At 39.4% G+C, this 13616-nt stretch overlaps 1 protein-coding gene across 6 annotated transcripts in view; it reads left to right on the top strand.

Annotated features, from left to right (window-relative positions):
• OSBPL8 (oxysterol binding protein like 8) overlaps positions 1 to 13616 on the top strand; it is a 93440-nt gene that overhangs the window by 65184 nt on the left and 14640 nt on the right. For all 6 annotated transcript variants that reach the window (XM_035901702.1, XM_009646276.2, XM_035901705.1 and 3 more), the window contains 6 exons: positions 804 to 884; positions 1614 to 1715; positions 2947 to 3150; positions 7713 to 7797; positions 8803 to 8974; positions 12102 to 12336. In XM_035901702.1, the coding sequence (XP_035757595.1) occupies positions 804 to 884; positions 1614 to 1715; positions 2947 to 3150; positions 7713 to 7797; positions 8803 to 8974; positions 12102 to 12336 (879 nt within the window). The remainder of the gene's footprint in view (positions 1 to 803; positions 885 to 1613; positions 1716 to 2946; positions 3151 to 7712; positions 7798 to 8802; positions 8975 to 12101; positions 12337 to 13616) is intronic.

Genomic DNA, 13616 nt, shown 5'->3' with positions numbered 1-13616 from the left:
ATAAACTTTGAACCTTACAAGATGTGGGGAGAGGCGGGAGGGAGAAATCATGTGGTGCTGAGGCAGCATATTGTCCTGCCATGAACTAGGACTTGGGTTTCATGAGTAAACCTGAGTCTCATTCCCCTGTCTATCACCACTGTGAGCTTCTTGAAGATGACTTGCAAAAAGTAATAGGAGTGTGGGATTGGGGAGGAAGGAGCAGAACAGGTGCCATTGGTGGTCAGTTGTACTCTGATAATTTGTAGAGCACTGAATCCTAGATTGAAGAGGCTGTTATTTTCCTTCATGGGTCACGGGGTAAGTGCCTCTATAGCAATCCATTCGGAGGAGCTGTCAAGTTATGAATGAAGATGTTGGGATTCGTATGTCATGGGAACATGGGAATGATTCCTGTGTTTAAACGTTGGGGTTCTCCTAAAACCTTCTGTCTCCGCTAAAATAATGCCTAGCTAGTCAAGACTGTAACATGTCAAGCAACAGGCTTACATGGTCTAAATACTTAGTCTATATATATAGTTCAGCTTCTTCTGGAGGAATCTCAGACATCTTTCCCATAAAACCTTTATGAAAAAAGACTCCATAAGTAGGTGGTCAACAGCTCATGTTACAAGTTGTGGTTTGTTGCATTTTTTGGTTGTATTTTTTTTTACCAAGTGGGAGAAACTGTAGAGAAGTGAATGCGAATGGGAACCTTACAAACATAACTCTGCACTTCATACACTTTCTAAAATGCCTGCAACAATAATATATCCTTGTATCTATCAATGTCATTTATTTATTATGCGTTTTCTGAATTTCAGTCTGAATCCAAGCTTTTCAATGGCTCTGAGAAGGACATCTCTTTATCTTCAAGCAAACTTACAAAAAAAGAATCTCTCAAGGTGAATTAATTTCCAAGTAACTCCTCAAGGACTATAAATGCATTCACACAGTTTTACCATATTCTCTAACGAGAAGACAAAAATGCCAAGCAGTGATGAGACCTATGGAATATTTAAATGCTGTGAGAAGTGTTGGTGTTAATTCTCCTCAAATCTTATTGTACTGTTAAAATTTGCATGCAGTACCTGTGGTTTTTCTACTGTGTTCTTTCCCCTGTGTTGTAACAAGACCAAACTCCAGTGTTTGGCAGATATCATGTCAGGAGAAACATGAAATTACTTGCCTCTGAAAGAGGGAGGCACATTGCTGCAAATTCTACTGGGGAGGGAAAGTAATTGGTGTGTAAAGTCTACTGATCAGATAATGTACCTGTAAAGCTGAATCTAGCCCAAATTTGGTTTTGTACCAGGAAAGGAAGTGGGGGAAGGGGCTTGCTTGTTTGGTTGGGTTTCCTCCTGTAATTCTAACAGGAGTTTGAGTCCTCTGTCTTAAAAGCAAATTGCAGAAGAATCTAAAACTGGTTATGTCATAGTTGCTCTTGAAACAGAGCATGAAATAGTTGTTCACACGTCAAAGTCAAATCCTGTGTTTTAAAACTACTTCTCTGCATCAGTATTGCAGTTGAATTTAGCAGGTTTTTCCTCAACTAGTATTGATAGATGTCTTTTTGTGGTCTGATTACTGGCTTATGGCTGTGGCATTGTAAATATTTTTATTATTATTTACAGGTTCAAAAGAAAAATTACAGAGAAGAAAAGAAGAGAGCTACGAAAGAATTACTTAGCACTATCACAGACCCGTCAGTTATTGTTATGGCTGACTGGTTGAAGGTCAGAATCCAAGTGTGAAACCTGAGTTGAAGATGTAGCAGCTGCTTGCTGCTTTCTGGCCAGAATAGAAAAGGCTCAATCTTTTACTTGCTGTTAATGCTTTTCTACAAGCACAGCAGCTGCTAATTTCAGCCCAAGGTCTCTGTGCTCACATCCTAGGGGAATAATAGAGCAACCTAGCTCCCACTTACTGCAGTCACCATAGTCACATGCATCTTGTGTTTATAGCCATTAATTTGAGATGAGTTGGCTTTCCAATTCTTATTTTGTCTTTTTATTTTACGCTTTGAATTGAAACTCTGTTGTGTCTGTAATAATAGTTAAAATGGTTCAGTCATATTAGATATCTGAATATAGATTACTTTGTGTATTTCTGGTAATTTTCCTTTCCTCTCTTAAGAAGTAGCTATCCTCTAATACCAGTACAAAAAGCAAGGAATTAATTTCTCAAAGGTAGCAGTCAGTGTCATCAACAGTAGTGCAGTTTATGTATCTGTATATAATTCCTTAAATCTGTAAATATATTCCTTGAAAATTGTACAAGAAAAATCTGTTACCCATTTATATAGTTAGCTCCAAACAATAGCTTGTCTGGAAAAAGTTTCTCCAGTTTTTGCAAAAATCTATGTAAACAGGCTAAAACATTGCTCAGAGGTCAAATTGGCATTCAGTCCTACAGACAGAGAAGTAATTAAAATCCAGAGCTGACAATTGATGGAAGCAATCTGATCAGTTGTGCACATAGAGGGACTTGAAACAGTCTTATATTTCACACATGGGTTGAAACTAACAGCTGTTATAAGAGGTTTTGTCTAAGAAATTCAAATATATTTGAGTTATTTTGTGAATATCCTGTTTTTCTTATCAGACATCTGCCCTGCTTTAGAGGAGCTCTGTTTCCAAAGCTTATCCTGTCTTCACGCTAGTGATAAAGTATGTTCCAGATAGGAAAATTCATGAAGGTTTCAGATGAATTGTGATACTTCCCATATCTGGATGTGTGTATACCAATTTGTAGAATAAGTATTCATCAGGAAAGAATAGAAGAGTGAGCATTGAAATTGTACATTTGTATTGTCTTTGATGAACCTGGATAAACTTTTGACAGACCTGATAAATTTTGCTTGAAATAAAAACTAATAAATAATTTCAGTTTTAATTTTCATTTTGTTAAGGGGGATGGTTTTGGTATTGACTTACTGAGATATAACTGTAACTGTTTATCTTCTAGATTCGTGGTACCTTGAAAAGCTGGACCAAACTGTGGTGTGTACTGAAACCTGGAGTGTTGCTTGTTTACAAAACCCCAAAAAATGGCCAGTGGGTAGGAACAGTGCTCCTGAACGCTTGTGAACTCATTGAGAGGCCTTCTAAAAAAGATGGCTTTTGTTTCAAACTTTTTCATCCTTTGGAGCAGTCCATATGGGCTATAAAGGTTAGTGGTGGCATATATGGTTCTTAACGGATGACTAGCATTAGCCAGCTATGAGTAAAGACAACCTTAATGAAAAGCTGCGTTTTCTGTTATAACTTTGTTTGTTTATTCTGAATATGAGCCTTCAACATCTAGTCCTCTTCATCGCAAAAAGTATTTGACTTATGCTGCTCTGTATACTTAAGTAGCTTCAGAAGTGTGGTGTGTGGAGGGATGCCACTAAAGAGGTTAAATGCTATCACTGGCAATCACGTAAGCAGAAGGAATGAGCGTATAATGTTGTATTTTACATCAGTTGAATCTGAGAAATTAAGGAGGGAAGTGATTTGCCAAAACGAAAGAGTTGAGATGTGTTATAAACATTTCTTGGCTTCCAACCCTATATTCATGTAATAAAATGTCAGCCTAGTTCAATTTTATTGTAAGATTAGAAATTCACATGACTTCCTTGTGCAATAATAGCTTATATTGCAACTTGTTAGCCAACTGCAGCCTTTTTGGCTACAATTTTAGAAAGATAAATGTTTTCCTTCCGTTCTGGTATCTGTTTGCTTTGTCATACACGGCATTATATTGTGGGCAGCTCTTATCTGTAAGTGTTGAAAAGCACAGTGTGTTCTGCACAGCAAAGGTTTATTTCAGTTTCTTGTAAGAATCTTTAATGTTTGCCATTACTCACTGTTTATACTCTAGTAAACAAACTATTGTAGTCCTTGTTTTGTGTTTGCATATGGAGAGGGGGTGCTGAAGCACAGCGCAAGTAAACAAATTTACCTCCTGAAAAGACATCTTGCTTTAGATGAAATTACTGTGCAATATCAGGACCCTTGTCATAATAAATTAATTCTGCCCTCTGCAACATACATCTTAAGATAGCTACTAATTGTGAGATTGTATCTTCTGAATCTTAAATCGGTATAGATGTACTGTCACATCTGTAAAATATGCTGCAATGATTTTATCTTCCTTATCTCAGACTGGGAAGTCAGTCAGCTAGTATAATTCCTGGGGTGTGTTTGTGGTCTTTCTGAATTGCTTTCATTATCGGTGTTATCTAAATTTACCAAACATAGATCAAATCTTTCGTAGTTGCTTTTGAATAATTTTATTTTAATATTGCTTAGGAGGACTTTTCACTAATTAGTGGTGATCTCACATTTGCAGAACACAAACTTCATATCCTTTTTCAAAGCTATAGGGTTTGGTGTTAATGTGCTTGAATTATTTATGATCATGTATACATAACATTGCAAAGTGGTGGCCTGTCTGCAGAAGATCACAAATCAGTCTTATATTTCTTTATTGCTTGGCAATGAGAAATGGATTTGTTTGTTTTTTTAACTAGATATTTAGAATTTAGAGGACATGCCCCACCAGATTTTTACTTTTTTAAGGTAGGTCAAATTTTGAACCTGAACAAGTTGATATTGTCCATTCTAAATGTGCTGAGAGCTGGAGTGGCGTTTGTTCATTTTGGTATGGCTATTTGCAGTTGAGAATTACTGGATTTAATTAGATGAAAGGCCTTGGAGTTCGAAACCTTTTTTTGCCTTGTTTACCTACTCAAATTACAATGTCCTAGTTACAGATTTATCATTGTGAGGCAAACTTTCAGAACGGTAATAGCAATTGACTGATTTACAGAGTAGATTTACCAGAATGGGCCTGAAGTCTAAGGCAGAATGAGCCTTGTTTGCAGGCAGTGCAGGAAGATGACATTGCAAGAAACATTTACACAGGTACAAGTACTGCAGGAGGTTTTCTCACCTGAACACACTTCCCACAGTGTGTCCTGGCAGACTGCAAATTCTCTTCTGCAGTAGTTTGTGGCCAGTCACTTCACACGCTCCCTTAAGCCTGTTGCTGTGGTCTTTGATGTTCCTCCTGCACTCTGAGGTAGCTGATGCACTGTACCTTGTTCTGTCTTCCTCATGTGCCTGGCCCTGATACCATTTCAGTGTTCTAAAATTAGTAACTAGAAAAGTTACTGCAAATAATTTTTCATGAGTAAATTTAGTCCAGTGTGACTGCTTATCAGTTTTTGTTGCTTTCTCTGGATGTTCATGGCATTTGAGTTTCATTGGCATGAATATTCTGCAGGAAGTAAACTCTGACTTTTTTTTAATCTAGTGGAATTTTTAATTTGCCCTTTACCTTGTATTGGAGTAGTTGTACCATCATTGTGTCAGGAACAGAAACAGTTCAAATAAAGTCACCTAACAAATGGGAACTAGTGTCTCTCATATACAGAACACTAATATAGCGAAAACTGATTTTGAAACCATAATGGGTGACACAAAAAAACCCATGTCCAGTCCTTTTAGAACACTAATCAATTAGAGAAAATCAAGATCCATGAGAAGTTACTCTAAAATAAGTCAACCTACTTAAATGTTCACTGCAAATTAATCTTTTGGTTTTAATGAACATATTGTCAAAGTACCTAGGAGAGTATAGGTTTCTTGCATTAAAAAAAAAAAAACAAAACACCACCAAAACCACACTTCACCTCCAAATTATAGTTGTTTGGTACAGACTAAGTAGTGTACCCTGGGTATGCCCAGTATAACCCTGAAGGAGAGATCTCACAGGCAGAGGTCTGCCCTTAGTCCAAGTCCTGTGACCTGAGAGTTTCAAGGACTTGTGATGGCCGAGATCTTCGCACGCTGCTGGTGCATACCACGGCACCCTCTGTGCAGCACCCCAGCACCTCTCCCCCGCCGGCACCACTGTGCCTTGGTGCTCACCCCTCTCCAGGGTCCCAGTGAGACTGAGACTTCTGCCCTGCCTGCCCATCCACGGGGCGAGGGTTGCTTATGCATGAGGTTGTCCCTCCGGGTTCTCATAACTCACTAAACTCCTAATCCCTGTGTTGCTGCTTCACCAAAGACTTTTTGTAGGCGTACCTTTCTGCTCGCTCGGAGGGGGACTGGGGTTTGGAATCTTGTTTCTAACACCCAAGTTCCTGTTGCTCCGTACTGACTATTTGGGAGTTTCTGAACATCATTTACACCAGCACTAGCTTGCCTATGTTGGTATTTAAGTGCCACCAAGACTACTCGTTTCTCGCCTCTCACCCTCAGAAACGTTCTGGCTGTTTCATTTGCTTGCTTCTAAAATATCTGCCTTTATCTGCTTTTGCTCAAAACTTCTGCTGGCTTTCCAGTTCCCTCTTCTAAGCCTTGTACTGGCTTTTCATTAGGCTTCTATCTGGGGGAAATCAATCCAGACCAAAATGTGTTAACTCATCAGTTAGGCAGGCTTAACCCAGCTTTCAACGATAGCTTCAAGTATGTTTAATACAGCCCTCTTTGCCTACCAGTTCTCTTAAAGTTACCATAGGTAAACTTTTTTTGAAGGGACTTCAAAATGGTTGTTTAGCATTTTAATCCAAAATCAAGCTTTACATAAATGGAAAGGTCTTTTGGATTATTTTTTTCTTTTAATTTGGAATGTGAAGAAACTTCATAGTGAAAATTAAACTTTGGCATTTGACATCCTCTGTGTGCCTTTTAGTTGAATGTAATGTCATAGTGTCCTGCTGATACCCTTTATAGAGAGACTTAAGCATCTAAATGTCTTTTACGGACCTGGGCATCGTCTTTTTTTTTTTCTTACTTAAATGCCAAGCCTACAGTTAGGCACCTAAATATTGTGTGGAATTGACTGCTGGGTAGGTAGAGAGGTCAAAGGGGACGGAAGAATCCTATAGCAATACATAGTGTTTGGGTGGGAGGAGTTATTTCCATTTTATTTAAATATCAATTGAGTGATCTGTCTTCTGAAGACAGGCAGAAGTCATGCAGTTCTGGAGCATAGGATGCTACTGAGACACCAAACACATTGTCATGTAAAATAAGCATGAAGTGGATCACTGAAGAGGGCCTCCCATTCTCTGCAGGGGTTTGGCTTGCTCTCGTGTCTCTCTGTGCTATGAACCATAGCATCCTCGCAGGCATTGAGAGGAACCTTTGCTCTCATCAAGAATGAATGGGACCGGAGGGGGAAGAGCCAGTTGCTCTACAAATATGGGGTCTTCTGCTAGGCAGCGTTTGTTGTAAATGAGCTCCCTTAAACCACCCCACAGACAGGTCTTTTGTTTTGTTTGCTTTCAGTCTTACCTCTTCAGCTGAAATGTTGAGCTGAAGAGGAATGGCTTGTCCTTTATGATCGCTGTACACCCATCTGCAGGAATCCCTGCACAGTGAGGGCGACTCCCCCATGGTGTTCCTTTTGATGCTTTTGTCGTCTTGCTATAAGTAGCATCAGCAGAGCATTTCCAAGTTACTATGCCAAGTCTGATTTACAAAACAAAAGAAAACCCACCAAAAATTATTTGAATCCCAAAGACCGTTCTTTTTAAAGTGGGGTTGAATTGGGAGCTGAACTTAGAGTGAAGTCTTTGAAGAAGAAATCCAGTAAAAGAGGGCTGTCCATCTTTCCATTCGTGTCTTCATTAGATGTTGCTGAGTGACAGTAAATAGCCCTGCAGTGTGTCAGCTTATTACATTGAATGATAAACTAAAATATCTGATGCTGTTGCTTATTTTGTGTATTTCAAGGGTCCCAAAGGCGAAGCAGTTGGTTCTATAACTCAGCCATTGCCCAGCAGCTATTTGATCATCCGAGCCGCTTCAGAATCAGATGGTAAATAGATATTTTTTCCACAGTGACAGGAGTTAGTTATTAGAAAGAGATGGCTTCAGATGTCTTACCATGTGTATTACAGCAATGATTGCAGTTTAATCATTGTTCAGGTTCTCCCATAACTTAGTACATTCAAATATATTGGTACTAGTAATTTTTCATGGTTATTAAAGGAAAATTCTGACCTGAAGAAACTGTCATTGAACTCCTTGCAGTTACCTTGCGTTGGCTGGGTACAGGAGGGGGAAATGTTTATTTCATATTTAACTGTATTGATGTATGTCTAAATACTCAAGCTACTGCCTTTCTAAAGTGCTAATATAGGCATTCTTTCTAATGAAAGCATTTGTGTATTATAAAGTGTAGCAGTTGCACAGAGTTCTAGTAGTAAAAATTCCCTCAAAATACAGTTTTGTAGTAGCCTTCATCACTGGGAAGGGTGTGACCAATATCAATGCAACCATCTTCAAAGGTTACAATGTGGAAACAAAAGTTGAAGACTGTTGTGTAACTTTTCTGGCATCTGCTTTTGTTCTACTGGTTAACTAACCATTCCCCTGCAGACTTTAAAAATAGGACTCTCTTTGCCTTTTGTATTGAAAAATGGATTAGATACATGGAAATGAACAAATAAGGAGTGGCAAGAATACAAAAATTTGTTTAGTTTGTGCCAAAAAAAATTAAAATGTCTGCTATTTTATATTGAAATGGCATTTATATGCTATCATTATAACTCCTTTTCCACATTGTTATTGTATTACATGAGCAAATTTTGCCAACTGGTGTAGCTACTTAGTCTTCAAAACTAGACCAGGGCTGCAGGCAACTTTGGAGGAATTCAATAGTCAGGGCCTGGATGGAACCATACTTGGAGCTCTGAACTGTGTCTTCAAAGGCAATGTACGCAGACCCAAAAAGGATTGTAAAATTAGGAAATGGAAGTTGTATAGTTAGATAAATCAGTTAAATCCTTAATTTTTGCTCTAATAATAAATTTGTCTTTAGGCAGGTGTTGGATGGATGCTTTGGAGCTGGCACTGAAATGTTCAAGTCTGCTTAAACGTACAATGATTAGAGAAGGTAAAGAACATGATTTGAACTCTTCAGCAGACAGTACTCATGTGTCTCTCTATGGTCTGCTTCGTGCTAACAACTTGCACAGTGGAGAAAACTTACCGTAAGTGAATTAATTGCTAAACCTGATTTTCCTTTTGGCAGAACCTTGTAGCGATAACTTCTCCACAGGGAGAATCTCTTTCTAAGGTTGCAGTTCTTTTTGTCCCTGAATTCTCTCTATATGCCTTATTTGCACTGGTTTTTATATTGTATGTGGATAAAATGAAAAAATCTTTTTTCAAGCAAAGCAGATACAGAGGGAAGTTTGGCCCAAGAAACTTAAAGTTGAGTATCAGTAAGTCTAAGTACTCAGTTAAACTGTTAAAAAGTTTTAATTTTTTGTATCTTGAAGTTGGTCTCTCATGTTAGCTTTACCTGAAAATAAGTTTAGTACATGTGACAAAAGTTCATAGGTGTGAATACATGTTGCTGTTTTTTGGTTAAAGAAATTAACAATCCTATCATTATTTAAATGATTTCAGCATGTCTCAGCTTTGAATCATCAGATGGGTGAATAATGATTCAGTCACCCTATTATTAAATTAAATGCACAAAAGTTGAAATTACCTGGTGTCACCTGGTATCTAATGCCTGAGTGCCCTTGAGTGACTCCCTGTTTATTTCAATAAATATCTTCAGCCAGATTTTGTGGACCATAAGCTTTTGTGGAAATATATTATTAAACAAGCATGGTGAATGAACGGTGTTTCCAAACACTTCAGTTGTGGTACAAAATTTCATTAGAAAATACAGAAGATGTAGTTCTTTATTTTAAATAATTGGGTCTGAAGGTTGAAGGTTGTGCTATGCACAGTTTCTCTCAGTAATCTTCCACTGATTTGATGTACTTTCACGTGGACATAAATTTATTTCAAATGATCCCTTCCACCCATGAAGATTTAGCTGCCCATCTGTTTTTTCTGGGTGGGCAGGCATTTTGTACTGCTGTTAAGAGTACACTCCTGTATTTGAGGCAGAAGACCTGGACTGGGAGAAATGCAGTTCTTTCTGGCATAGATAGTCTGACAAAAGCATAGAAAGGCCAAATTATTGCCACCAGCCCAGATTCAAGGCCCTATCCAGATGGCCAAACAGGCTCAGCTACAGTTTTACTCCTTCCATTATCTCATGGAAACAGTAAAACTGCTGTGTATAATTCAGCTGGAGATCTGTACTTGTGAATAGTAGTTTAATATCAGCAGCTGGCCCAGATTACAATCACAGCAATTAACTAAACTGTTAAGTCTAATTAAGACTAATGGTTTAATTAAGTAGGTCTTTGGATATGGCATATTCTAAGAGTATTCAGTGTGCTTAACAATCTAAGCAACAAAACCTGCGGGCCTAGTTTTAATGGAGTTGGCAGGAGAGGGAGAAGAAAGGTAAAAGCAATTTTAGCTTCAGTGGAGAGCTCACTTTTTTAAGTACATTAATAGGAAGAGGAGGTCCAAGGAAAACATTGGACTGATACTTGTTGAAGATGGTCACCTGAAAAAACAGGGATGAAGAAAAGGTGAAGACATTCAGTGCTTTTTTTGCCTCAGTCTTTAATAATATCGGTAGATCTTGGGCTGCCGGTCCTCTGAGTTGGAGGACCACAAGTGCGGGAACAGCACTTTCCATTTGTGGACACTGAAATTGTAAGAGACCAGTTGTATCAGCTGAATGTTCAGAAGTCCATGGAGCCTAATGGGATTCATCCCAGAGTACTGAAGGAACTAGCGGGTGTTATGGCAGGACCCCTCTCGATCATCTACCAAAGGTCTTGGGAGGCTGAAGAGGTCCCTGCTGACTGGAAGCTAGCTAACATTATTCCAATTTACAACAAGGGCATGAGGGAATACCCAGGAAACTACAGTTTTTCTGGATTTTAGTAAGTCTTTTGATACTGTCCCTCACAGCATCCTTCTGGACAAGTTATCCAACTGTGGGATGAGCAGGTTCATGATGCACTGGGTGAAGAACTGGGAGAACAATAGGGCTCAAAGGGATGTAGTGAATGGGGCTACATCTGGCTGGCAACCAGTCACCAGAGATGTTCCTCAGGGATTAATCCTAGGGCCTGTTCTGTTTAATATTTTTATCAATAACCTGAATGCAGGAGTTGAATATACCATTAGCAAGTTTGCTGATGATACCAAACTGAGAGGTGCTATTGACTCTCTCAAGGGACAGGAGACCTTGCAGAGGGATCTAGATTGATTGGAGCATTGGACAATCATCAGGGGTGTGAAATTTAACCAGAACAAATGCCTACTTCTGCACCTGGGACAAAGTAGCACCGGGCACAAGTATACACTGCGAGAGGAGTGGCTGGAAAGCAGCCCTGCAGAAAGGGGCCTGGGGGTGCTGGTTGACAACAATTTGGCAGTAGGTGCAATATGTGGTGTTCCCTGGCAGCCAGGAGGCCAAACCGCATTGTGGGGGTGCATCAAACACAGCATAACCAGCTGGTCAAAAGAGGTGATGATCCCGCTGTATTCAGCGTTGGTGCGGCCTCACCTCGAGTGCTATGTGCAGTGCTGGGCCCTGCGGTTTAAGAAGGATGTGAAGGTCCTTGAATGCATCTAGAGGAGGGCAACAAAGCTGGTGACAGGGCTGGAAGGCATTTGCTGTGAGGAGTGGCTGAGGACTTTGGACTTGTCTAGTTTGGAGAAAAGTAGGCTGAGGGGCAACCTCATTGCTCTCTCCAACTTCCTGAGGAGGGGAAGCAGAGAAGGAGGTGCTGAGCTCTTCTCCCTGGTATCCTGTGATAGGACACATGGGAATGGTTCAAAGCTGCATCAGGGGAGGTTTAGGCTGGACGTGAGGAAGCATTTCTTTACTGAGAGGGTGGTCAAACACTGGAACAGGCTTCCTAGAGAGGTGTTCAATGTCCCAAGCCTGTCAGTGTTTAAGAGGTATTTGGACAGTGCCCTTAATGACATGCTTCAACTTTTGGTCAGCCCTGAATCGGTCGGGCAGTTGGACTAGAAGACTCTTGTAGGTCCCTTCCAATGGAACTATTCTAAACTTGGTACGTTTGACAGTTCAGTGAGAAGAGTACATACAGCAAAGCTAGTTTGACATTGCTGCCGGATCAGGCTTGATACTGGCAATTTTAGTGTGTATTTTATTAAGATCCTGGTTTGGAAACATGAAATTACTGGTGTGAAGTTGAAGAGTCATTTAACCTTTATTTTTTGTAGGTTAAATGACAGTGAAATTGAAAGGCATCACTTCAAAGATCAAGATATGTACTCTGACAAATCTGATAAGGAAAATGACCATGACCACGAGGAATCTGATAACGATGGATTGGGAAAAAGCGAGGAAAGTGATAGCGACACATCGGAGCGACAGGATGATTCTTACGTCGATCCAGAACCAATTGATATCAAGGAAACTACTTATTTAGAACAGAGTCATGAAGAACTTGGTGAGGTAAAAGCGCTGTTGATGTAGCAGGCAAGCAGCTTCTCCAAATCGAAAGCTGATATTTTAGGGGTCAGACCACACTTGAAAGCTGACTTGCAGGATTGGCTTTTTGTATATTTTCATATTTTCATGTATTTCATGTAAAATATTTTCATATATTGCTTTTCAGCAATAATGGGGGGAAGAAGTTCTGTTCACCCATGTTCTGCTCTGCTTTGCCACTCACGCTTGTGTCTGAGATTTTGACAGAGATAATAAGATTATGTGGAATATTGCTCAGACAAAGGTGCTCAGTTTGAAAGGGCCACCTGCAGCAGAAGTTGTCCCATGTCTACCTGTCTTTTTGTTATTATTTCTATTTGGTTTTCATTAACTTACTCCTGTTTTTTTCTTCAAGTACAAATCTTGAAGATGTTAATTCAAGCTGACACCTCTGTTTTTCTACTGCAAGAGTGGAGTTAAGCAGCTGTGGGGCCTGCAGAATTCTGTGGAAGGCCTGCTGTGTTTCTGATGTCATCTTGTATTCTAATATGGTGCCCAAGAGCTGCCATTCCACTTCTGCAGGTTGTTTTACATATCTACACAGGCAAATATGACAGGGATTTGTATGTTTTGCTTGCTATAAAGATACCAACGAATGTAGTAACAGAAATTGAGATGAGCTTTTTCACAGATATCTCCTTTCTTCTCAAGTGCTAACTATGAGGTGTTTTTTTCATACATATGGGACATAAATACTTTGTGCTTTATTGCTTTCTAGTATTGTTTTTAGAAGAAGCAGTAGTTTAGGAAAAGTTGAAGCATTCAAGTGACAATAAATTCTCAAGTATGTGTTTTAGAACCGTTCTGGAGAGAGGGATGCTTTTTCTTACAACCTTTGCTTTTGATTTCAGAAACTGTAAGGAAGAATACCTCCGCTCTTCTTGGAGTGTTCTGGGGTGTGGCTGCTGGTTTTGCTCACATACCCCTAAGCAGTGGTTTTCTTTAAGGAAAATCACTGATACTGTTGACTGGTCAAGGCAGTGAAAAGCCTAAATGTGGCAGCTTTCGTGGTGGGGAAAAGTTGGTAGAATGAACAGCCCTTTGCTGTCTAAGTCCTGCATGTGAGAACACAGGGTAATGTACTTGATGCCTTGGAAAGGACTAAGGGTGGATTTCTGAACAACATTCTACCTCAAATTTTTCTGTTTTAGAGCTGATGAAAACAAATGCAGTTTTTAATGCTGAATCTGTCATACTTCATTAAAGATGTATTGTAAGTGTATTTAGAGACACTTGATTTTTCT

Source organism: Egretta garzetta, unplaced genomic scaffold, assembly GCF_000687185.1.
Source record: "Egretta garzetta isolate BGI_Z169 unplaced genomic scaffold, ASM68718v1 scaffold68, whole genome shotgun sequence".
Lineage (NCBI taxonomy): Eukaryota > Metazoa > Chordata > Aves > Pelecaniformes > Ardeidae > Egretta > Egretta garzetta.
The sequence above is the reverse complement of the archived record's forward strand: the minus strand, read 5'-3'. Positions and strand labels throughout refer to the sequence as shown.